This window comes from Siniperca chuatsi, linkage group LG2, assembly GCF_020085105.1.
Source record: "Siniperca chuatsi isolate FFG_IHB_CAS linkage group LG2, ASM2008510v1, whole genome shotgun sequence".
Taxonomy (NCBI): Eukaryota; Metazoa; Chordata; class Actinopteri; order Centrarchiformes; family Sinipercidae; genus Siniperca; species Siniperca chuatsi.
The window spans coordinates 11,679,639-11,706,946 of NC_058043.1; the positions used below are offsets into that span (position 1 = coordinate 11,679,639).

At 39.3% G+C, this 27,308-nt stretch overlaps 1 protein-coding gene across 1 annotated transcript in view; it reads left to right on the top strand.

Annotated features, from left to right (window-relative positions):
* Window positions 1-26,511, top strand: part of snta1 (syntrophin, alpha 1) — a 33,822-nt gene extending 7,311 nt beyond the window's left edge. The window contains exons 2-8 of the mRNA XM_044165509.1: window positions 422-607; window positions 20,082-20,277; window positions 20,582-20,771; window positions 21,126-21,256; window positions 21,759-21,955; window positions 23,543-23,730; window positions 24,856-26,511. Of these exons, the coding sequence (XP_044021444.1) occupies window positions 422-607; window positions 20,082-20,277; window positions 20,582-20,771; window positions 21,126-21,256; window positions 21,759-21,955; window positions 23,543-23,730; window positions 24,856-24,948 (1,181 nt within the window). The 3' untranslated portion in view covers window positions 24,949-26,511. The remainder of the gene's footprint in view (window positions 1-421; window positions 608-20,081; window positions 20,278-20,581; window positions 20,772-21,125; window positions 21,257-21,758; window positions 21,956-23,542; window positions 23,731-24,855) is intronic.
* The last annotated feature ends 797 nt before the right edge of the window (window positions 26,512-27,308 follow it).

Below are 27,308 nucleotides of genomic sequence, written 5' to 3' on the forward strand. Positions count from 1 at the left end.
GCACTGTGCCTTTTTATTAAACTAAGCTGTTATCTTTGTGTTGGGTTTCACTGTCAGTATTTATTTCTGCCGTCATCTCCTTCACTGTGACATGCAAACTCTACCGTCTAGTGTGAAGTTGGCATTTGCACCCAGTGCCATATTCCACAGCCTTTAACAACACGCAATAGATTGCTTTTGTGAGTGTACTGGAGCTCTTAGCAAAGGCCCTTGCACTTTGAATGGATTATGTAAGTAGAAAGAAACTTAATTCCCAGCTGCTCCGATAAAGCTGATCAGCAGTCAGAAGTTGAGGGTTATGGTTGCACTGTGTAAAGTGTGAATGTATGTAACTATGTATAATGCGCAGCTACTTCATATAAAACAGCAGGTTCCTGAAAAAAAGATGAAACCGCAACATTTTTCCCTTCTTGTCATGCAGGTGGGAAGGAGAACAAGATGCCAATTCTCATCTCCAAGATTTTTAAGGGCTTGGCTGCTGACCAGACTGAGGCCCTTTATGTTGGTGACGCCATATTGTCTGTCAATGGTTATGACTTACGGGAGGCCACACACGATGAGGCTGTGCAAGCGCTGAAGAAAACTGGCAAAGAAGTCATCCTTGAAGGTAAGATATTTTTCATTCAGAAAAAAATCAAGCCCAGAATCGACTCTGACTCTTTCTTCTTTGTCCAGTGAAGTCTTTCTTCCATTGTCTTCGCTCTGCAGTGACAGGAAACTAGGAGTTAACTATAAGACACATTTGCAAAATATGTCACAACTATCTCTGTTGCATGATAAAGAAGTACTTCCTATTTCTTTAACAACATAATCCTCAAATTAGGAGAGAACAAAATTATTATCTTTCATGAGAAAGAAGGAGCACTTCCACCTACTCTGTCTACACTCCACAGCTCCAAATAGATACATAGATGGAAATGATGGGAACTTTTGATAACTTGATATGTTTTGATACATTTCTCCACCACTTTGGTTGATTTTTCCTTAAGGGCCATATATGATGAGCTGAGAGAGAGACCGTCCGTTAAATCAGAACTTTGATCAGACTTCTTTGGAAACATCCAAATAATGAGTTGAACTGAAACAGCAAGAGGAAACCAAAGATTCAGAATTCAAGAATATTGTTGTGGCTCACACCTCTGAGCATCGCAGCATGCTAATGAGTTGTCTTCCAGAACATTAAAGACTTTTGACACTGATAGAAGTACTTTTAAGTTCATGTCAGAACTGAGAACTGTGGAGAACTTACAGGGTAAGACCTGCTGAGCATAGGAAGGTTTGCAGTGGAATCAGCAGGTGTTTGCAGGTGTTTTCTTTCCTCTTGCTCTAACTTATTCACGTGAGCTGCCAGAGCTAATGTACTGTATCTCTCTGTCCTTTTCTGTCTCATTCTTACAGTTAAGTCATTTGCTGGATGTGTTTGAGTGTGCACAGTTGCTTAAAAGCATCAGTCCACCAGCAGGTGCGAACAACATGGTGAATCTGAGATGTGTGTGTCTTTAGCTGTGAGGACAGGGAGAGAGATTAAAAACAATCTTTCCTCTTGCCAACTGATTGCATCACAGGAATTCTGCATCCCCCACCAAGCTGACTTCAAGTCACTGGGTTAAATTATAAATTCACTTGCTGCAAATACACAGAGAGTGTCTAATAGTGTTACTATTCAAAAAGAATATGTTTTCATCAGGAACCATAAAACTTGCCACTTTGCCGTTTTTTGCTTTTATTTTTCTTTCTATTGATCTGTATATGCTCTGTGTGTCAAAGTCTGTTTTGTTTGGAGAGAGCGCTCACCCACAGAGCCTAAACAGAGGCTAACAGTTATGTTCAGTGATGTGAGTCAAGCAGACGCTTCAGACCATAGGCGCTCTCAACGTATACTTCCAGATGAAAACCTAGTATGTCCAAAAAGTCTCTTCAGGAACTGTGAGAAACAAACCCTAGTATTTATGTATTTTCAAAACAAAAAATGGGTTCAATACACTGAAATAAGATTATATCAATGCATGAAACATGACACAAACTTTCCACTTGAGAAAATGAATTTAAAAACCGGAACTCTAAAACCAGAGTTACCAGTTTTCCATGTGACAGCATGTCTGTGGGTTAACTTGCACAGTGGGCTAGCATCAGTAACTTCAGTCAGCGGAGCAGATACAGCTAGAGCTACAGCCAGGGGAAATCATTGCAAATCCCCCTGCCTTACTTGTCCACAGTCAGGCAGAAAAGTGTTGATATCAGACAGCTCAACCAGCGCTGCTCTGTGATCCGTCATGTCAGGAATCATTTCATGGGTTTCCCTTCCCCCTGAGGACCTGATAGAGGAGTGAAGAGACGAAAGAGGCTTGGAGACTCACTGAGGGGAGAGGGTTGAGTGTGTGTGTGTGTGTGTGTGTGTGTGTGTGTGTGCATGCGTGTGCATTTTTTTGATGTCGTGCAAGTCCTTTGCTTGTGTTTGTTTGTGTATGCCTGTCTGACCCAGAGATTGCAGGACGCACATCTGTAGTGAGAAGCTTTGGAGTATTTTTAGGGAATAGAGGAAATAAAGAATTCTGGTTTTTGGTCAATACTTTAGAGCTATGAGCTTTCCTGCTGCAGTTTTTAAGATTCAGATATTATTTCAAGACTATTTGTGCATCATAAAAATACTTGTGAATACATATGACATGAAGTTCAAGTACAATGTTTATTTTGGTTTTGGCATTTTATCAAGATACTCAGAAACCGTCAGAAACAAACTCCTTCTTGGCAACACTACAGTGTTAAAGGTCAGGGTAACAGTCTTTCTTACATGTGCACAGCAACAAACAGCCACCACTGCTGTGCTCAAGGCAGTTTTCATCGCTCTGTGAAATTCATAACACAGGCCTTGACTTAGATCAAGGAGAAATTGCCTCCATCACATTAAAATATCTGGAATATGTGAACAGTAATACTTGAATCTGTCAGATAAGTACTTTCACAAGATTTAAGGGAGTTACATTAGAGGCCTGATTGGCATTCTGTGATTGTGGCAGGATTATTTGGAAGTCAGGTGAAGAAATATTTGTCAGTGAGTTTGTACTGATTAAAAGGTTGTCTTCAAAATTGTCTACGTGCAAAAGATTAAAACATTAGAAAACAAGACAATTGCTTATTAGATTGGCTTTGATAAGGGTTAAGGGTTTCCAGCTGTGCATATGTGGCACACCATTGTTCACTTAATAGATTTTTAATAAATAATATGATTGTAATGTCTCACACAGTTGCTTAGCAGCCAACAGCAGAAGAAAGGGGCACCACTGGGTAGCTCCCATGTGTGAGTGTGAATATGTGTAAAACCTTCTTCTTGTTGCTTTCCCCAAACCTCTCACCATAAATAAGAATTCGTGCAAAGTCAATCTGTCTGTTTGAAAGAAAAGAAAATAGACTTACTATATGTTCCCGATAGGATGCCCTCTGGTCCTCTTCCTCTGTGTTCCTGTCGCACCTTACATCAAAATGGTGATGGAATAATTAATGTGTGTGTGCGATAGAAGAACACCTGAGAGGGTCAGATAAATATAACAGACCAGATGAAACCATAAAACCACAGCTGGCTTCATTTCCTCCCAACGACATTTACAGCTTGACTATGTGTGTTTGTGTATGGGCGTGTGAGCACATGTGCTGTGTCCATACTGCGTGTGTGTGTGTGTTTTAATAGAGAGCAATTTGCTGCATCTTCAAGTGTGTGTGTGTGTGTGTGTGTGTGTGTGTGTGTGTGTGAGTGTCTCTTTGTGTGTATATGTGAGGAGAGAAAAGTTGAGGACAGAGAAGAGGGGTGAATAGGTCATATCGACATTTTCCCAGTCACACCTCAATGTGCCGTTATAGTAGAGTTATGGATTCATTTCATAGGGGTTGCTGTCAAAATATATTGTGAGATTTATATATCAATTTTTTTAAAATCACAGCGTGAGAACATCATGAAACAATTAGACTTGGTTGGCTTTATTGAGCAAAAATGAACAAATGTAAAATGAAAAAGAAATTGGGACAGAATTAAAATTGACTGCAGACATATATGAAGTAGCTCTACAGGGACAGCACTTGTCTCTGAACTGTCCCACTGTGTTTCTACCATATTTTTATTTGGATTCGACTCACTGAAAATGCATCCATCATTGCCACCATCTTGCCAGGCAAGATGAGATGCGTTCCACTACTGTATGAAGAATCCATGGAACAAGGAAAGTGTGCGTGCCTGCGTGAAAGAAAGGGTGGAGGATAGAGATAGTTCAATGGTAAAGCTGTTCCCTGGGCAACCAAGATCTGACATAAAAGCACACACAAAGTAAGCATCCAATCACATACTACACATACACATACTTACACACGAAAACATAACATACACATAGACACACACACACTCACAGGGCGTAAAGCAGAGAGGAAGGATAAATGGGCTACAAAGGAGATATCAGGACACTGAGGTAAGTGTGAATGTGGGGGGCAAATAGAGGGTGTTTGCATGTGAGTTTGCTCATAGGGGACAAGTGTATGTCAGTGTGTGTATGTGTGAGTGCTGTTCATGTGTCCTAGCTGTCAAAGTGCAGGTACACCATTTTTCGTAGCACAGGCGAAGAATGTAACACTGTAACGATTGTGCTGGTGAGGCCTGTTGTGCGACCCATAGTCTTGCGACTACCTCATTAGTATACTAGTTTGGGTTAAGCATACTTGACCGTTTAGTTTAGTGGCTAAAGGCTGTGGTATGTTCAAAACAAGCTAGTTTGTACAACATGTCGTCTGACCACATCTGAATGCAAAAGTGTTTTAACGATTCCAAGCGGCCACACTGGATGAAAAACCTGCTATCTTTGAGAGGGGCGAGATGGGGATTCTGATGAGGATAACAGTGCCCAGTCTCTCCTCAACGGCATTCATGGTGTTTGTACACGCGAAAAATGAAGGAAGTAGTTGTGTAAAGAAAAAAGGAGAGTTTAAAGGAGAAGTCTGGGTGTGTGCAGGGGAGGAATTCTCCCCTGCACACACCCAGCCAATTGCTGTATGAAGTGGGCGTGCATGTGTTACAAAAATTGCCTGACAGTACTTGAATACCAGTATGAGAAAAATACTGTGATCTCCCCTATATACATTAATAAAGGCATAAGCAATTGATCTGTGATTAGCACAATAAGGATAGAGTACTGATTCTATAATCTTAAATGACTGAAAAGTAGAATAATTATGATCCCATTTGGGGAGCTTTTCCCACTTGGCACCTAAAAAGACTGAAACGCACCATGAAAAAGTATGTTTTGGTCTCGGTCTGATAAGAAAGTTTGACGTTCTTGTTTCGTGTGGTTAGGTCCGTTTTTTGTACTTGGTGAGGGTATTAGATTAATGTCAGCCTGAATTTCAGCAGAATCTACTTTGATATCCAGAGGGACATCATTTTCTGCGTGTCTGTGTATGTATGTGCACACTGAGAGTGAGGAGCAGAATGAGAGAGAGAGAGCTAGTTTCCTCTGCCAAGACATTTCTGGACACTGCTGGTTCTTTCTGTCCTGTCCTTTTCATTAAGGTAGTTGCGCTCAGGCTCAGTGCACACACACATGGATTAAGTAGGCTTAGTTGTGGAAGCTCCACGGTTGCAGTCTTTCCTTTTCTAGAACTTCTTTTAGCAGGGAGGGGCCGTGTTTTGAACATGTCTTGTTAGCTGTATCAAGTCTCCTTATTTCTGTTATCTACACTGGGCTGCTGGCCAATGTGTAAACATGAACTATTTATCAACTTTGTACAAAGTTCAGTGTGTTTTGGGAAATGTCATTTTTAAGACAAACAAAAAACAACAAAAAAGATTTAAAATAATGTTAGTATATTATTCTCTTGCGGTTTAGTAAAGATATGTGAATATATTTATTGGTGTAAACAAAAGTCAAACCTTTGAAATGTATATTTAAATGTGGTTGGCAATTGGATTTAATAATTCAGTGACAGTAAATGTACAATTTCACAAGATCATCATATAATGTTTTTGGTTCATTGCTCCACAGTGAAGCAAAACATTTAATCTGCTCACATATATGTTCAGAACCTTTTGCTTTATGAAGTTGAGTTGAACCGCAATACCTTTGTGTTGGAGTTCATCTTTAACTACTGCACTAAGGACCAATGATGGAGGAAGTTGGAGAGAGCAGTACATAAGCCAGATGCAACATTTTTATTTTCAATTCTATAAATGAACAATTTGTCACATTTTGCCTTCTTCAGGAGAAATTAAAACACCAATCATCCTGTGTAACTAACATCATCCGTGACCCAACTCACCCTGCCCATCACCTCTTCAAACTACTCCTGCAGGCGATTCAGGACAATACATGCACACACCATTAGACTGAAAAACAGCTTCATCCCCGAAGATACACCCACACTACAACAAACACCCACGCTACAACACTCGCAAACGCACACATATACCATTCTCCCCACTGACTGGACTCTACTGTGCAATTGCTAACTTGAAATAGGACAGGTGATTCAAATCAAAGCTCACAGGGCAATCAACGTGAACATAGACATAGAGTACATAGAAAGGTAATTCAGCAAAGACAGGTCTCCAGAACATATTGCTCAATTTGAATGCTTGCATCCACTTGTTTTTCTATATTATGATTTTTAATCTGTGACTTTCTACTTTGCTGATACCTAGATTGTGGACATATGAACGTTGGAGGCCTTTCTTTACAATGATTTACCTCTCTGTGATCAGTTTCTATGTTCATGTTGATTGCTCATTGATTTGAATCACCTGTTCTATACACTTTTTATGTCACTCAAAATGCCTTGAAGGGTTTTTAAAAAATCCTAAATAAGGCAATATGTGTTGAAACACAGATGTGTAGAATTAAAAGTAAAGATTTAATCATTTATGAGTGTGCAGCTCTCTCCTTAAAAGGTGATAACCATTAGAGACAACCTCTGTTGAGCTAGACTAGTGTGTTGCCACAATGTTTAGATCATGCCCTTCATGCAGGCTATGTTTTGAATCTGAGTTTCAGCTTTTAATATGAGGCCCCCGTGGACACAGTGGTTGCACTTTTGACTGTATTTAATAAATGTGACTACATTGTTCCTCTAGCTGTAAGTGCATTAATACTGCTTTAAAACTGTCAGAATGTGAAAATTCAATACACACAAGCAGGAATGTGTTTCAGGAGTGGATGAGGTGAGATTATATTTGAAGAGGTTCATTTGTGTCTGTGATGAGTGTTGGCTGAAGGATGCTTTGTCAGCTTTCTCAACAAGAGCTAACCCCAAACCTAATCTCTCTCTCTCTCTCTCTCTCTCTCTCTCTCTCTCTCACACACACACACACATGCACACAGCTTGCACTTATCCTTTAACTGACTGCATTTGTATTGCATACATGCATGCATACATACAAGTTGTGTGCTGATCTTTAACTGCAGCACGGTGCCCCTGTTAAACAGTACATATCACCCACTTGGTATTGTTGGTTATGTAAGTAGTCATAATATTACATTAATATTGTCTGGGTTATAAAAACAAGAATGGGACAGGCAGCCCTTCAGAAGGCCGAAGAGTGCAGACGAGCAGTTTGAGTTACATTTTGCTTGGAGGGCTAAAAATCGTATTTCCTATCTACAAATCAGCTCTTCAAGGACATGTGTGAATATATCCCCTCATAAGAAGATACATACCATATAGTCTTTTTAAGCAAGGGCAGCAGAGATATATACTCCAGCCCTATCTTCCTGCACTGATTCAAGTCTGGGTAAGTGAGGGATTTATAGAATATAATGACTTTGGGGAGTAAGGTTTAAAGCTCCTCATTTGGACACCGGATGCTGCTGGCTAAGACTGTCTGCACTATTTATTCTAAACTATCATTCTGTACATTTCAGGTTCAGGTTCTGTTACTGAAGCAGCATATGTCTCGGTCCTGTTGGCTGTTCACACATAATATAATCTGTAAATAGACTGTGCTCATGTATGCAAGCACATGCACTTGCACATGAATTTGCACACACACATATTACTTCTACCTGCACTGCTGATTCAGCGGGTGGCCAGGGAGGCAAGTGAGATTTTCTTAATTCACAGTTTCCAACTGCGAATTCTCAGGTGGTGTTTTGGGGCCAAGCTGCCTCAGCCCAGTCAGAGATATGAAAGTTGGTGTTTCTGTATACTAGCTAATCTGTTCATCTGGTGGGTGGCAGCAGCGTGGCCCTGTGGTTTGGAGTGTTCTTTCCAGTAGCCCTTTTGTTAGACCATTTATGTCCCTCGTTTCTCCCGGAGTGCACACACTTTCTGAGAATTTCGAACAAAAAATTGTGTTTCGCTGGGAAATAGGAGACGAAAGTTGACAATCGTGAGAGAAACGTGGTGAAAACAGTGGTTCTAGATCGCAATGTGAGACACATCCACAGATGACCGATTTGGAGCTTTGGCGACCAAAGACAGCCTTCTGCAAAATTCTGAGTGTCAGAAATTTAGGACCAAATTCTCACAATTCTCATATACTTTCTTTCTATTTATATTGTAGCGCTATGATTCACCACACATTCATCACATAATCTGACATTTTTCAAATTGATATTGTACAGTCTGAAACAGCTTACGACCAAGATTTTATTAGACCCATCTTGCACAGTGTGACATGCAATAAACTTACACAATCATTGTTGTCGCACAGTCTAAAGGCACCTTAAAACATCCTACGGTCTATTGTTATTCTTGGTTCTACTTGAGTAGTTCAGTAGCTCTTGTGTAGGGCACAGTTGTCTGCAGCATGAGAATCCTGTCCTTTTCTCATCTGAGTTGGACCTGCAGGATTAGTACATTTCTCATAATGTCCCCAAACATTGCCTGGATAGCTTGTCATGCTGGATTGGTACAGTCACTGGTGTGTCCTCTGTCAGTCTGCTGTCTTTGTCACATTCCTTGCTTTGCTGACTTTCGCTGCCACCTAATGAAATATGTCTTAAAAAAACATGTGCACGATAGTGTCCATTAGACAATGCTGCAGTGTTATCTGTTGCAGATAAAACTACTTCTGTCATAACTGGAAGACCAATTTAAATTCCTGGATTGGACATAGCCTTTTTTATTTTTCCTTGTTTTCTTAATTTGACCTGCCTGTCAAATTTAATTGCTAGTTGAGAAGTACATCTGCATGTGACAGTATTCCAGTGTGGACCATGTGAAACCAAACACGGGTGGTTTACTGATGAGCCTGTGCACAATTAATACACACATGGTAAACTTGACTGTGTGATCAGATTCTCAACTAGATTTTTTTCTGTGTGCTCAAAATTCATACTTAAGGGATATTTCAGTGAAGATATGAATGTATGAACCCAACCAGTGTTGATCATAGACTGTATATAAAGATGGATGACAAAAGTGAAACCAAAGCATCGCAATCGCCCTCTGGTGGCTGGCTGCAGTGTAGGTCAAATAAAGTACACGTCAAATACATTTTTCCCAAACATGAGGTTTCTGTCATTTTAGGTAGTTCTTATCACGCTGATGTGTGTTCAAGAGTTTGTTTTTCTGATAATTAGTTATTTGATGCTATAAAAAGGGGTTTTCATGTCATGATTGACAGCTGAGGCTGACTCGCGATTGAGTCAGCCAGGTGTATGGGCGAGGCCTCGATACCGCAGCTCCAACTCCGATTGCTACTGCGCAGACTCTGGCTCCAAATGACGTCACCAGCGCAAGATGGCAGCTCCCGTATCCGGGATATTTTGGCTTCATTTTTGTACAGTGGGAGGAAGTGGAGACACATCGTCCATCTTTATAAATTCTATGGTGTTGATACTGGAGCTACACGTATGATTGGAGGAACCTTTCAACAGTGTGGTAGTGTGTTAGCCCTGCTTTAAACTGAAACAACACCATTACTGCCTACACTTCCTTACAGTTGTGCCAATGACATGCATGTACTTTATCACCTAATTAAAACTTTTTGGCTCTCGTTCCTGTGACAGTATAATTATTACTTTGAAAATAAACCTTCCCCTTGAAGCCTGGCTGAATCCCTCAGCCACATCCCTCCAGTTTCTTACTACCTATTGGATCTTTGTTCTCAATGCTCACTTTGCTCTCGTCTTCTCAGCTCTGATAGTCTTGATTAAAATAACATCTTCTCAAGTGACTTATTTAACGCTAAAGTGATAAAGGCTTTTCTCTTAATCTCAGATGTATCATTATCTAGAAGTAGAATTGTTTTGTAGAGCAGTTCAGTGCAGAGCACAGGTCTATTAAGTCTGATTTAATTGGCAACAAAATTAAATTCTATTCAATTTGGTGGTTCATTTGACTGTTGAGTATTTCAGTTGACCTTCACTGATCCAAGGTAGTCTCATTTGGAGATAAAACTTTTAAAACAGTTATTTCGTCTTTTGTGTGAGATAAGTGAAGTTGTCTGTGAAACTGAGGAATGAGAGAGTATTTGTGAATATGAGTCTGGACAGAAATGCGATGCAAAGTTGCCTGAACATTTTCCAGTGTGCAGCAGCTGAATAGACAGAAAAATACTGTAGTTGGCCGGTTCTCTTCTGCTTGCATTTCACCACTGCACATTTGATGCCAACACACACAAACAGACCTAAAGACACACACACAAAAATTAAACTAAAGTTGCCAACTTTATATTATAAGATGAGCTCACTTGGTGTGTCTAAAAGTAATGTGTGACTTTGTGAAAGAATACATTCCACTGGTGGGAGCACCATTAGAATGTGGTTCCATATTCTTCCTTTACACTGACCCAGATAAGTTGATGCTGTGCCCCCTTTTACCTGCGCTGGTCGTCTTTCCTGGTTGAAAAACATTAGGATTCCCGCATATCCACCAGATATGGGCCAAGATGTACTTGAAAATACTTTTTGAGTTTTAGTGCCTTCAGGTTGCACATGTGTGGGTCTTCCCAGGACCCCAAGAAGGTGTGTGCTGTTGTTGACAATGTGTTTGGCACTTTCTGAGAACTAAATCCCACCCATCTGGTGCTCCACTTCTTTAAAGTAAACAATCACAAATGTAACCATCGCTCAGGAAAGTCAAAATTTATGAAGTTATTATTGAAAAGTTATTTGGAAAAATCCACAGTAGTGGCACATACATTAAATATTGCAGTATCATGCCAGGATAGTTTTGCTGTCCTCTAGCTTCTGTCCTTAGTGTTGTTTGTGTATGGTAAAAGTGACAGAATGTTAGCACAGTAATGTGAATCTGAATTACTGGCTTTGTTTTCATTAAAAGTAAAAAATAAATTTAAAAAAATCCTGTTTTTGCAGTGTTGCATACATGCTGCTACCATGCATTACTCTCTTAAAAACTTTGGATAGAATCAGCTGAGAAGGAGCAACAATGTCAATTTACAGTGGACGTAATCAGAGAATAACTGTCCACACCACTCTTCTTCTTCTGTAGTCTGGAGGGTGTACTGTAGTTGTTTCTGTCCTGAATCTCTGTGTGTATCCCTGCTGTGAAACCTCCAACCCTCTGGACACAAAGACTGGTTCCTTTTCCTTCAGAGCTGCTGGCCCGTGAGGACATTGTGCTTAGACTCAGCGTGGGAATGGATTAACCCGCAAAATAACATTGCTTTATTAAATAACAATTGTCCCTCAGACCCTCTCTCCCTCTGTGGCGTCAAGTTTGCTTAACAGGCCCCCTCTGAACTCCAGTGCCCTGATCCGGGGCCCCTGATAAATTGGTGGCCCAGTCTTTGTGCCACTCTCTCACTTCATTACAGACTTAGACTCCACTGAACCATCTCACAGTATTGTGAGTATGTGTGTGCATGTTGTCAGAATAAATGAGTTTATACATGAACACAAACAAATATACAAAAAATTAATGAATGATTTTTCCAGCTTTTCTAAAAAAAAAACTGCTGATGTACCAGCCAACCTAAATTTATTATTTGCTGTTAACATTTACTGCTGAATTTTCATGGCTACTGAGAATTTCATATACAGTATACACTTGCACATAATATTTATGCTTTATCATGCATCATTCTACCTTACCTTTTCAGTGGCATTTATAAACTATATCAGTTTTCTTTCAAAGCCCATAGCTAATTAAAATTGATAAGCAGATGTTTACATCACTTTCTTTTGCCTCATTATGAATGAAAACAAACTGTAAATGAGGTTCATAAGTTGTACAGCAAGTGACTGCTTTCAATCACACCGAGCAAATATACATGAACATATAAATGGAAAATTGAGTTTCTTTGCAATTCAGGCCGGAAACAGATCTCCAGATGCAATTATTTGTTTGTTTTTTTAAAGTTGGAAAGTAAAATGGAAATGTCTGCAGGTGAACCTCTCTTTCACTCTGTTCTTGTCCTCTGCCAGATCCTGTTCTGTTCAAGTTTCCTTAACTTTCACTTTGTTGAATTAGGATAATTAACTCTCCTGACACACTATGCAAAGTAATCAAATCTGTGCTTTGGCAGTATGTGAATTAGTTTAAAAGTCTGATTCAGTGTGCTTTGCCTCTCTCTCTCTCTCTCTCTCTCTCTCTCTCTCTCTCTCTCTCTCTCTCTCTCTCTCTCTCTCTCTCTCTCTCTCTCTCTCTCTCTCTCTCTCTCTCTCTCTTTCTGTCAGCCTCTCTCATACCATACCTTACACTCCTGATCTTGGCATTTATCCATGATTTTAATGAGATGGGCTATAGTAACATTGAACTTATCTAAATCAATCAGAACTGGGGAAATCTTCTTTGGCTGACTGACGCTGCCAGAAAGAGATCAATCAGCGAAACACTGGGGACATATAAACCCGTACAAGACCTCACAGAGATCACTGAAAGGAGGCATGGATGTACACTTTTTTAAACAGACATAAACACCTCTCTTAAATCTCTTAATCTCTTAAAGCTGCTCTAACTGGTATATTGATATTAACAATGAATAAAATGACTCATGGGTAACACTTTCTTTTAAGTCCCGCTATTTAGCATTTATAAGCAGTATACAGACACTTGCAGCTACTTACAGCTACATTATAGTGTAAACCTTATCAATTCTAAATAGGACTTAAAGTAAAGTGTTACTGACTTATGTATGCTGTTAAAGGTGTTGCTCATAGTGACGAACCCACAGAGAATTGTCACCCAACTCTATGGAGAGTTGTAGCATCTTTCAGCGCATAGTTTGGGTTTTACAGGCCTCATCTTGACTGTTTTTATTGACTCTCACCACCCTCATCAGTATCATTTCAAGAAGCCGTAGGCAGCTGTTTTCACCACAAAAAGTTCAGATAAACCCATTGTACACTACCTGCCCAGTATCAAACAGCAGACAGAGAAAGCTAATGACTAGCTGGTGAACAACATTTAGCAGCTAAAAGGCAGGATTTCCATCTAGAGTTTTTGGAGACAAAAACCAGAACTACAGTAAGAAGAGAGTGAATATTGAATATACTGACATTCATCAGGTGGAAAGACACATGACTCCAAATGAAAGCTAATGTTACTCCATATCTTTATAAGGTGATGATATGTCAATGCCCCCCAAAAAAACAATTAATGTAAGTTAAATTTGGCCATTACATAAGTAATTAGTGAGGCATTTTACAGTAGAAAAGTAAAGTTATTTGTGCTCTCTGGTAGGAAAACATTGTAATGGCGTTTCTAAATTAGTCTAGACATATAGTATCTGTATCATTTTTGTACTGCAATTTCTGTTACTTATCCGCCAACATATATGCTCATACGGTCTAAAATGAGCTAAAATTGGCTGGTGACATCGTCCATGCTGTTGTATCGGTCAGGCTCAACTCTACATGCGTTCCTGTTTGCTTGTATACGTTTTTTTACTACATCTATAAGATATAAGCGACATCTTTCTAATATTTAGTTGCATCCTCTTTTGCACAATCCACATCTTAACTGTCTCAAAGCATAAAAAACCTAATTTTCTACACCATTTAATTTATAATTGGCAGACCTATTAAATGGGCTCAGTAATGGATTTTTTTCCCTTTTACCTCGATCGACCTCAATGTACTGAATGAAAACAGCAAGTGTTCCATAGTGTTGCGTAGTTATTTATGATGTTGTTTTGGCCCAAGACATCTTTCCTCGTTGGTGGTGTAACATTGGGACATTCTTCGCCTGACATGGTTTACAGAGCCAACAGCATGCTTCTGAGGTCGCTGACTGGCCAATGACATTCCAGCTGCTCCCACGGTAACCAGTGGCGGGGGGAGGAAGGGCTGGCGTTTAGCTTTAGAGCATTGTTTCGCCTTTCACAAGCCAATCACAAGGCACTATTTGACCGCCAAGTCAAGAAGCATGTTAATCAACCTGCTGGTTTTCTGACTGTATATCTGTAGAAGGAATTCTCAGAATCCTGAAACCATCAGAGTGTGTGTGGATGCAGGCAGAGGGTTGGATTGATGTAGTGTGGGTATATCTGTGGGTATATATATATGTGTGTGTGTGTGTGTGTGTGTGTGTGTGTGTGTGTGTGTGTTTTTGTTGCGTGCGTGTGTGTATTAGGCCATCAACACAATGGAGACTACTGGCTGAGCACAGTTTGAAATTTTAAACTTGTGCTTTGGCAATTTGGACTGTCCAGGGAACTGGAAAAGAAAAAGAAAAAGCTTTTCAAACCACAGTTAAGTGAATTGTGTCAAAACTGAATTGGCTGAAAATGTCTGGTCAGGATTTGTGAGGTTCAATGTAAAGACCTTAGCAGTAAAAGCTTAGTGGCAGATTCTGCAGAAGAAGCAAAGAAACTCCACATGCACACACACACACACACACACAGTACAAAAGTAGTTTCACTGGCTGCCAGAAAAGCTAAAGTAATAACAGTGCCATCTCAGCTAATTTTAGCTCTGTATTGAATGTGCCGCCACTGGTATTCATGGCAACATTTCTGGCTGAGCTTAGCTGTATGTTTGGTCTCTCTGTGTTGCCCGTCTCACTCTTTTTCTTCCTTCTTCTTTTCCCTGTTGTTCATTCCTTTCCTCCTCCCCTTCAATTCTCCATCCCTTCCTCCTCTCCTTTTCATTCACCACTCTGTTTGAAAGCTATCTCATCCAATTTGTTTTGTGGGGCCACAGCTAATGCCTGACATTTCTAATCTGGGAAACACCAATGCGATCATTTCCACATCGAGAATAGTGGGATTTGTTGGGTCTCTGTAAGTAATATTATAAAGAGTACGGTTTAGACCTGCTCTATAGGAAAAGTGCAATGAGATAACTGTTAATGAATTGGCGATATATAAATACAATTGAATTGAATAGTAAAGCCTCTTTACAAAAGTAAATATCTCCTTATACATGCTATGATTGGTGTTTTCCCCCAGCCTTTTCTCTTGTGCAGTTTGCGCAGCATGAAACACAGACATAAACTCATAATAAAGAGTAATGACCATTGAGAATAGAACACTGTTTATGTGCCAGATATGAGAGCCATGCTTGCGTTTTAGCTCCTAAATTTTTCCGACAAAGTTTTTTAGAAACTTTTATTATTCATAATGTAGCGCTAGTTGCATGACTGAGACATCCTTATTATATAGAGTTCGTCCATCAGCCATCACTGAAGTGCCAGTCTTTACCTGTCTTGCTGCACTGTGCTGTCACTCACAAGAGGACTTTATTGAGAAATTCTGCAGCTCTGTCTTACTTAGTATAGTTGCAGGGTTCAAGAGATATTCTGTGATGGCTTCCACTTGAAACAGTAATGTTGGCAATCCCATTTCCATTCCCAGTCTTGTGGCCTAGCCTGCCATATTGAGATTGACCACATCAATTTTGAATGGCCTTGGTCCAGCAACAAGGAAGCAGTTGGCTATCCCATGGTACAAACATCAATGGGTTGGCACAAGAACAAATGGACAGAAGCTCATTTCCATGAAACATTACGTATGCAAGTTGACAGCTACTTCAAAGCTGTAGCTGGTACATATTGGTTGCTCACTGCTTGATACGTGTTCCCAGTCTACACATCCCCAGTACGTCTGGTTTTGTCTACAAATGCACTTTTTTTTTTTTTGGTACATTGAGCTGATTCTGCATAGTGTAAATGAGGCAAGTAAACAAGTGAAATTCTCTGGTAGAAACGGGAGAAATAAACTTTTATAGGCCCTTCAAATGCATTAGGGTGATGTGAGGTGAGTGTGAGTGTGTATACCGTCAACTTCATACACAAAACATAACGTCAGGGGCATAGAACAAAAAACAAAGTGGTAACTCCAAAGAGCCATTTTACACCCTACTGGGATACCCATAGGGCTGGGTAAAATTTACCAGTGCCAATATGATACATGAGTTTTGGTACCAGTACCAAAAGAAGCAAAACTTTTTTCTTAGTTTTACTTTTTTTTTACTTAGTAGGAATACAAACCCTTTTCTTCATCCATCCAAAATGACAGAATTCTCAAAAGTTAAATGTTATTTAACAAGCAGCCGAAGAATATTTCCCCTGTTCTGAATTAATTAGATAAGTTCATCGTTCCTATAGCCCATCTCATTAAAATCATGGACAACACAAGCAGCATTAATAGAAATGTGCCTAAATGTAATAAAACTATGAAACTAACTATGATCTGAGTCAGGAACTAGCCTATCTGTCAAAGTAAAAGAGTATAAATCTGAGCAAGCGTTCAGTGCCAGCTTTTGGTGATCTGTGCTACGGACACCAAGTCAGTACCAAAAACGTACTGAGACTCGATACTCGACAATAAATTCCACACCATTAATATGTTTTTGGATATGCAATACTTTGTGTGCTCATTTGTGTGTGTTTGCATGTGTGCTTATCCATTTGTCCCAGGAACCCATACTGCTAGACCATACGTGAAAAAGGATGCTGTTAGAGAGAGATTTTCAATACTCTTAATCCAAAGTGGGGGAAAAGAGTCATCCTTCACAATGATTTTTTATAGATTTGAGAGAAAAAGCTTTAATGATGAAAGAATCCACTTCCCAAACCAGACTGAAAAGGAACTGACCTCATCTCTGAAGAGAGGGAGAGATTAGAGACAGATTAGAGATCCAGGACAACATTACTGAGAAAGAATAAGAGTTCAAAAGAAAAAAAGGTGCATATGGGAAGACAGTGAACATTTTGTTGACTCAGAGGAGCTACTGTGTGTTTATAGTTTTCAGCATTTAGGTCATGCCCTTTTCTGCAGCAATTTAAGTCCCTGTCAGACATGCACTTTAATCCCTAAATGCTCTGCCAGTTTTAAATGTTGGCATCATGTTTGAAAAAGATGATGTCATTTTTTCCATAAACGTTGTTCTGGCAATTTTCTTACTTAGGACCAGGTAACATTTCTGCAACATTTTGAACTCTGCTCACATGTGAATAAATACAGATACTTTGCCACTAAAAGCATTCTTCTCTTCATTTGACATTTCTGCGTATAGCGCATATAGTTGGAACCAATCATGGGAGACAAGAAAGTGACACTTTACTGTAAATTCTGGGTTTATGATCATACTAAGGATTTAAAAGTGGCAGATTAGACTGAAAACAGGACATTTGCAAGCCAAATGACACACAATGCTTTTATAAGAATGGCTGAAGATGATGACGCTGACATTTGATAACCGTTGTCCCACCGTGCCAAGGACGAGATAACAAGGGAACAATCTCTCGCCTTGCTCATCATATATAACTTCCATTACTTAAAGGTGGGGTATGCGATTCTAATCCAATACACATATTTTTGTCAAATTCAGCAAATATCTCCTCACGGTCCACTAGCTCTCCGTTCAGTGTGTGCGCCGAAAAGAAATCTGGTGTTTGTACACAGCCCTGGCTCTGTAAATGGGAAATAAACAAAGTTGCTCAGACTGAGCCACACAACACTATTCCAACCATTCCTGCCATGATTTATGTGTCAGGTAACGTTAAATTATTTGCCCACGGACATTCAGCTTACTTTCTAGCTTGCCAAGATATGCTGTTGTTGTGATGTTAGCTATAGTAGCAGGAGAGTTGTGAGTATCGCTGTCTGTAGCTGGTTTGCTGGCTCTGGGAATTCGAATTCGTTAACCCACAACCTAGCTAACATTAGTTACATTACTTGCTGTCTTGTTGTTCGCTCTATATCATGGTATTTGACATGGTATGGAATTTCTCTAGAATCACATACCGCACCTTTTAAACTGACAGATGAAACCAGCAATGTTACAGATTTAATGTCTGAAAGCAGCTTTACAGTGAGTGAGTAGGTGTGTTAGGGGTGCTAACACACTTACTCACTCACACTTGAGTTCTTCCTCAAAGACGTTTCAGACAGACCCATTTGAAACTTTTGACTCTCTGTTTAATCACAGAGTCACTCTGCCACCTCCTGAGAGAAGAGAGGAATACAAAGCTGAGTAACTAGTACATTGTTTATAGTGAAATAAAACCATAAAAGACAAGGAGCCACTACACAGTCCTAGATACAATGTACTGCTTGATCTTTTAGCAAAATACCTGTACAGCTGCCTGCCTGACTGGCTGACAGGGGCTCTATTTTGGGAATGGTGGAAGACCCTTCTCTCACTCCTGTTGTCCTGTGCTGTGACTCTTCAACTTGCCCTCTGGCTACATGCCTCTTGTACTGTGCAAGAAGAGCACTTCACACTTCCCCAGTGAAACCAGAGCTCTGCCTTCAGCCTTCAGCCTCATGCCTTGCCATGTCCTCTGGGCTATTTTTACTCCAGCAGTGGCTACTCTGCCAAACCCATACCACAGCCTACTGGACTGGAGCTGAGGCCATGTGTCTTTCTATGTGTGTGTGTGTGTGTGTGTGAGTGTGTGTAGGTGTGTGTGAGTGGTACAACTGTGCAAAGAGATGTGAGCAGAATAGAGCTTTGTGATGTAGCAAAGTAATATCACAAATTAATTTTGGAACACTTTGGTAACACTAGATTATATCCCACAAAACATGTAATTATGGGGCTTGGGGGTTAGGACGGAGATCATGGACTGCAGCTTTCCCTGTTCGAATCTGGCCAGGGACCTTTGTTGTCCATCTCTCTCCCTCATTTCCTGTCATCTCTCCCTCCCCTCCCCCTCCTGTATTACTTACAAATAATTATGGGTTGCAATATTGTAGTTATTGGGAAACAAAAGAAAAGGCTATATTTTTGAAGAACTCGAAGTAATTATGGTCCAAATTTTGTAATTAGGGGCTTCTTGGATACTGGATATGGTCATTAAGGTGAAACAAAATATGAAGTCTCGAACTTAAGGGGAAACAATTAATTATTATTTAAAATATGTAAATAATTATTGGGTAACTTTTTTTTTTAAATTACACACTAGTTATGAAATATAATAGGGCCACTGTAGTTATGTGGAAACAAACCAAGAAGAGCAGAAATAATCTGTTAACAATAATTTTTTTAAATTATGAGGACTTTATCTAATAAATATAGGATATAATAATATACCAATGGGAAGACAAAAAAAATACCACATAGGGAAAATTGTGTAACTAGACTACTGAATAGTTTGATTTCGATCAGAACATGTTTTTTGAATACCCACGGTATAGTTAGTGTGCTCTTAACCCTCCTGTTCCCTGTAGTTATGGATATACAGATGACACTGTTTTTACTGTCAGTCATACAGACTATAGAACAGTCGTTAATGATAGTTCCATTGACTCATATCGGCATGACAACACGAGTTCCTCTATTGACCAATAGTCATTATTTGCTTCAGCTGGTGCTCAAGACATGTCCGTCCATACCAGAATCACCCATATACAATTATTATTTTAGTAAATCGTACTATCTGGGTGTTTACTTTTTTAAGAGGATAGAACACCTAATTCACCTGGTTATATTTGCCATGTTAGGAATTGTTTTTTCTTCATAAAAGAGCATGATAAGCTCTATATAGTAGCTGAGAAAAGTGACAGAGAATTCTTCACAGATGAATTTCTGCACCTTTTCAAAGCTGTTCGTAAGTGCTGCTACAGTTTTCAAATCATCTCTGAACCTGGAGGCTCCATATTCATAACCAAACCTCTCCTTCCTCTGTCCTCTTCTTCTTCTGCCTGTCCGCTTTATCTAAATCTCTCTCTCTTTCACAATCTCGCTCTGCTTCAGTGAAATACATCAAGGAGATGTCAGCCTTCTTTAAAAGCTCGGGGTCCCCTGGGGCCGCCATCCCCTGGGACTCTCCCCCTTCCACACCTCAGAGGGGCACTGAGCTCTCACCCGCTGAGGTGAAGGAGCCCCGCAGCATCCCGCTCAAGATGTGCCAGGTGTCACGAAAACAGTGCCCCCCGGACACCGAAAACAGGTACTACATGTTAGAAGTTCACAGCTTTATGTAAAGTTTGATTTTCAGTTCATACATTTCTTAGGAAAAGAAAATCTGACAGACCTCAACCTGAAAATAACAAAATGGCTTACAGAGAATATTGTAAAAGGGTCCGCCCACCCTATCCTGCTCACATATTCTCTTAAATTCTGAAACTTCCTCTTCACCCTCAAGCTGTTCTCTCTTTGCCATTTGTCTTTTATTTCTCTAACTGCCCCTTTTTTTCCATGTCCCTTTTGTCTCCCTGCTTGCTTCTCTCTCATCCTCTCATCTCATCTGCCAGGTATTTCGAGGTGATTTCGTCCAGCAGAAAGAACTCTGTGTTCCTGCGGGCAAAAGACCCTGCCATGGCCCAGTCCTGGTACAATGCCATCCAGGCTGGCGCTGCCAATCTTTTACCACGAGTAAAGGAGGAGATGAAGAGCATGCATCGTAGCATGGAGGTCAAACATCTGGGCTGGATTGCAGAGCAGGTATGCCAAAATACAGACGTACATGGTTCATACTACAAGACCTGCTCAGTTGTTTTTAGTATTTCATGGTGCCCTATTTTTGAAGGTGCTCTGTTGTTTTATTTTTATCTATGAGTTATATGCTTTTGCGCCCTGTCATGTCTTTCCAAGGTAAAGACAAGTTTCCACTCTGGTGGACAATAAAATTGAATCCTATCTTAAAGTGCATGCAGGAACACAGACATTTATGAAGCACATGCATAGATACAAGTTCATGTATAGTCATCTAAAAATGTGCCATGTACTGAATGGTTACCATAAAGCACCATATGAGTGATTTTAAATGATTTCTTCAACTCTGCTACAAATGTGCAGGTGACCCAGGGTCCAGAGAGACCAGTACTGGCTGTGTTGACCAACAGAGACCTGCTCCTGTATCCGTCATTGCCTGAAAGCAAAGATAGCCTCAGCAGCCCCACTAAGAGTCACCCGCTCATTGCTACCAGGTTCACACACACAAATGCCTGCATATATACACATACAGTACTAATATTAACACACTTGTGCACTCTCTGCTTCCCTCTCTTTTTCACAAACACATTCACCTAACGTAACACATACATTTGGCATTTTATAAACTTAATAGATCCATCCTCCACCCTGAGCAGCCCACTTTTGAGTTAACAGACCTTCCCGTGGCTTTTTATTTTGGCCCAGTCAAAGAGTACATTCTCACTCTTTCCATAAATGGACTATTACATTTTGCCACATAACGTCACATTCATTTGGAAAACATTAGTGGAGCCAGAACCTATGAGTCATGTGTTTTTCCTCCCTTCTTTCAATTCTGTGCTCTCCACATCTCACTTTCGCCTCTGTAACACTTTCTCTGTAACACACAAACATGCATACCCCTTCATTTGCTCTTCTGGCCCATCCTTTTCTAAAAATCTTAATTGCCCTCTTTCTCATCCACATTTTTCTCATACTTTCTCCTCTCCCCTTTAGACTGGTCCACTCTGGCCCAGGAAAAAGTTCTCCTCTCCTGGACTCTGACCTCTCATTTGGCCTGCGTTCGGGCACTAAGCAAGGCGTGGAGACCCATGTGTTCAGGGTGGATTCTGCCAAGGAGCTGTCCACCTGGACTCATCTGCTGGTGGAGGGTTGCCATAACGCTGCTGAGCTCATCAAGGAGGTCACCACGGGTACAGATACAGAGCTTTGTTTGACTCCCAGTTCTATCTTCATTCTTGCCACACAGTTCATCCACTTACAAGTAGAAAATTCAAATTTTGTTCTGCACAAGGATTTGGCAAGAAATAATATTTGATTGTCTTTGAGTGTTGCTCGTTTTTGCCTGAGTGAACAGAGAATGACACAACCAAGGCTCAAGGTTTGACTCCTGCTGGGGTCACCCTTTGTAAAAAAAAAAAAAAAAAAAAGAATCTTCTCATGGTTTTTCTATTAGTAATTCAAAGTAAGAGCCTGCTAGTTTATGATGAATATCATAAACAGAAGCTATTAATTAGTATTATAAGTATTATTAACCTATAATAACAAAACAGTTAATATAAAAATACCTGTACCAACAGTACCTTTGTACATTTTAGGCAGATTATTGTTTCTCTATAAAATAAAATAAAAAAAAACACTTTTTATTTTGCATCAAAAAGTGCTCTCCTTTAAGGCACAATCCATGATCTAAATATGAATATAAGGATAGTCCCTCTACCTCAACTCCAAACACAACACTGCTGTCACTACTGTCAAAATTGATTGGCAGGTCTTTTACACTGACTAATACAAGGCAAGTAAATCTCAGCTGTTGTGTCTTTGATGCTGTTAAAGAGTCATGCAGAAAAATATGCCTATATTTTCAATTCAAATCTGCTGAGAATAAAAAATGCTGATTATATTGATCAATCTCCTCAGTCATATCTATGAATATACCTCAAATCTTTTTAATCCAAACAATTAGTGCTTGGGTACAAGGCATGTTTTCTATCCAACAGAGACACATAATACATAATAGGAGCCTGTCTCACAAAGCAGGATTAGGAGTTACGATTTATTGTTTCTTGCACATTGACTCAGGGACTGTTGTCTTGAGCAAAATGTCCTCAATCTCTGGAGATTTCTTCTGGCTGCATGTTTACAAAAGACGTGAACTGGGTTTTACAAAGGAAATCTTAGATTTAGATTTTTATGAACAAGACAAAACATTTTTTTGTTTCAAGTACAGTTGTATATATGGTGTCCCATAAGCCCATGTCTGCACTGAGTAACAGTACAGCTCTTTTTACTTCCATGATCTAGATATTGCATTTTAGTTATCAAAAGGTTCTTTAGGAAATTTAGTAATCCTACTTTGTGAGACAGGCACCGGTTCACGTACAGTGCAGTGTAGTAATGTTGTTACATTTCCCTCTGCTGGTAGCGTGAGGTGGTGCAAATACTTTAGCCTAAAACCTAAAGTGATCTAATTTTGGTATTAGAATTAGGATGAGTGTTCCATTTAGCTAAGATTTAGACCTATTGTCTTTTCTTTTCAATAAGCATTATTTATCCTTTCAGTGCATTAAGATGTCACATTCATAGGATACAGTCAAGCATTCTGGGCTCTGTATCAACATTGTAACACTGAGTTCCCAACAAAATGAGAACACAAGAAATACGTGCTATAAATCCAGATTTATTTGAGAACAGTTTCAGCTGAGCACTGTAAAATCATTACATGACCTTGTTTTTTTTCTGCTTCTATGTAACCCCTGTTTTTTTCTCTACCCTGGCAGCCTGTAGTTGGAATGGGAAGGAGTGTACCCTGGGAGTGCACATTGATGAGGGTTTCACACTATTCACAGAAGAGATGGGTGTCAGGAAAAGTATTCTGCTCCAGCAGCCCTTCGAGCGCCTAAGAATGTCCTCAGATGATGGAATTCGCATGATGTTCCTTGACTTCGGAGGCCCTGAGGCAGAGATTGTAAGTTACCGTTTTCCAATGGACTTTCTCAGTATTCAGCATTTTTAATATCGTTAAATTATAACCACCATCAATTTGAACTGTTATTTTAAATATATGAAAAAATTAGCTGGAATTGTTGTTATCAAACATGACAGTTGATGAAAGTGTTTGTGATTAAAGGAAACCTAATGGATAACCACATTAAAGGCAAATGTCTTATCTTTAAGAGCACAAGATCACAATGGCACTGGTATTTTGTAAGTTCAGAATAAGTATACAAACAAATGTATTAATAAAACTTGTTTTGACAAAAAACCACAAGGTCCACTCACTAGCCTTTTAAGATAAGCTAATGCTTTATTGATTTCCCAGAGGGGAAATTCGGGTGTGACCGCAGCACCATGGCCAACTCTGAGCCATCTCCATCTGAGTCAATCAGAAATCAGAATCAGTATCAAAAATACTGTATTGATGCCCGAGGGGAAACTCTTTCGTTACAGCTGCTCACTATCACATCAATGCACACAGGAATAGAAGTACTAAGCAAAAAATATAATACACTATAATACAGGTAAGATAAATTAAGTACAAAGTGGATATAGGTATAAAAGCTAAAATAAGTTTAAGTACCAAAGTGTATTTAGAGGTTGCTAAGTATGTATGGAATAATACAATGTAATAATATAAGTAATAGGTAATAGTGCAACAATGAGTACTGTCAATAAATCTATGTGACAAATGAGTAAACTCCATTTGCTGATGAAAACCATGGCATGCAGTTGAAAGCTCTACTATTGTTTCCATGGTCAAAAATGAACTTTCATGTTAAAATCACAATTACTTTGGCAACATATTGATGTTTAAAAATACTTTTTTATGGTATTTAAATACTTCATACTAACCTGTTTGTTTTGTATATTTGAAACAAATGTAGAAATTATCATTTAGCATTTGTATTGCCTTTATTTATCTCAAAATGTAATCTTCCAACATGTCATGATGTTGATCATGTAATGAAGTGGGATGCAACCATCAGTGTGACATATAGCATTACAAAGCTTGTATTCTTTCTCATTCTGACTTTTTTCTCTGTCACCTTTCCTGCTGTCCAAACTTATATTTTATATACTTATATACTTTCAGCAACTGGACCTCCACTGTTGCCCCAAGACCATAGTCTTCATCATCCACTCTTTCCTGTCTGCTAAGGTCAAGCGACTTGGCCTCCTGGCATGATAATGGCCAGCCATCCAGAACATCAACAATAGGAATATTCAATAAAACACACAGCCCAGAAGACTCTGAAATACCAGAGGACGTGGTCCAGGAAAATATGTTGACTAACCCCTTCTTTTCAGCCTTCCTAGGTCTTTAAGATTGTGATCTCTGGTCAGGCACCTCCTGGTCTTCCCAGGAGAATGAGGAGAGAAGTGTAACATTGATGGACCTTTGTTGAACTTGAAGTTGTAATGTAACGAGAGGTTTTACAGATGGCGTGAGTCAGCAGCCATTTAAGGGATCTGTCAAATCTGTTACGGTAGGTCAAGACACTTTATGATGGCAAACTGTGTGAATATGACAGCCTGCATCTTAATGTTTCTAAGCTTGAAGTCCCAGCCATTTAATGTTTTTTGCCCCATTGTTCAGTTTTGTTTTGTTTCATGAGTCATGGCAGGCCTTTGTCATGAGCATCCTTTCATCTTTCAATCTTTGCTTTATGTGCTGTGCGCAGTCACAACAAAAGTTATTTCACAAATGTCCTGATAGATGTTGGACAAACTTTTTTTTTTTTTATAAAGGCAGCTTCATGACTGACTGATCACTACATGATTAATAGTCTGTACTGAATAATGTCCAGAATACAACTATAATGATATACTTTTTATCTGGATGCTTAAGTTTCCTTTACCCTGAATTTTCATGAAAGAAGCTACATGCTTTTTGTTTAAGACAACTTCCAAATGTGAAATCATATATATTTTTCATTGCAGCTGAACAACTTCTTCTTTTATTTTCCTCTCTGTCTCTCTCCTTTGCTGTTTTAAGCGAGCTCATAATCCATGGCCTAACAAAGAGAAATGACTAACAGAGTATATTAAAAAATGCTTTTTAAAATTCTGTTTTATCTTAACCAATAAAGTAAATAAAAACTTGTAATTTTCCTAACAAAAAACCCCTTCCTTGAATCTGGATGGCCTTAGTCAGACAGTATGACTCTGCAGACTGCAGTCTCATTTCATTTCAGCCCGTCTGAAGTACAAAATAAGAGCTCTTGTCTACCGACAAAGGTTGTCCTATAATCATGTATTGATAGATGACAAATAGTTGGCTGAAGGTGTGCCAGTCCAGCTAAGCTACTTTTCCTGTATGGATAAGCTTTCAATTACAATACAAAGTTAAGAGTTTAGCTCTTAAATGAACCTATTTTGGAGTAAAGTGTCTTTGCTTCATAATTAATAACCGGAGAGGACAAACAGGCTTCATCAGAAAGTATTAATGGTCCATTTTTACACAATTTGTCCAACATTTAAATATGTTAATTTACCATATAAAAGATGTTGAGTTGTTTACATCATGAAGTGTTTGATTGTTTTCTTTATTATTTGTGTCGACTGAACATCCACAACTTGGGGCCTTCTCTCTGTGTCCAACACTAAACAGACTTGTATTGATATATATTTCAAAACTAAAACTTGTTTGCTTTCAAGAATAAAATGTATTATATATTCTTATTTAAACAAAGGTGTGCCTTGCAGGGTTGTTTGTATATAAACATGTAATAAACTTTGTTAACTTTTATTGTTTACTTTGCTTGTGCTTTATTGATACTGCATAAATGTTACTCAGGCACAGGCATCTGTTTTTTTAAACACTCTACTAAACCCACTGTACTGCCCAGTGCCAAAACAGCAGACAGACAAAGTTAGAGACTAGCTGGTGAAGATAGTGAAGTATTTAGCAAGTTTAAAAGCCAGAGTTTCCCTCAGCAGTTGGTAAAGACCAAAAACAGAGCTAAAAGGAGAGTGAATATTGGACATACATTCATCAGGTGGCCAGAAACAAGACTCCACAGGAATGCTAATATTCTGTATCTGTTGGATACGTATCTAGGCATGTGTTTGCTAACATGTTAGTCAGAACCAAACTTATAAGTGTGCTTGTTCTGCACTGCTGCTATTAAAATCAGTTAAAGCAGCCTTTAAGGTCTTTGGTGTGAAACTACGCACTGTAGAGAAACATGGATGTTGTGTTGGTTACATCAGTCACTGTATCTTGAAGAATTCTTTTGAAGCTTGATTTGGATTTACTGCTCACCATCATCTTGGGAGTGGAGAAAGAAAATCCAAATTTGGTCAAAGAGGAGGAAGTCTTGGTGGAGTTGACACCTGTCAATCAAGCACACACTCTAAAATCATATTTGTACTTCTTTGTTAACTCCTTACTTGCCTGATGATTCTCAAAACGGAAACCATTAGGAGTGAAATTAGTGACCCTAAAAGGGTTGATGTTATTTCTGAAGGAAAATATCTGTCTATATATATCTATTGATCTGTCTATTGATAGCTCTTAAGCAGTCTTGTAAAGTCCTTTTTAAG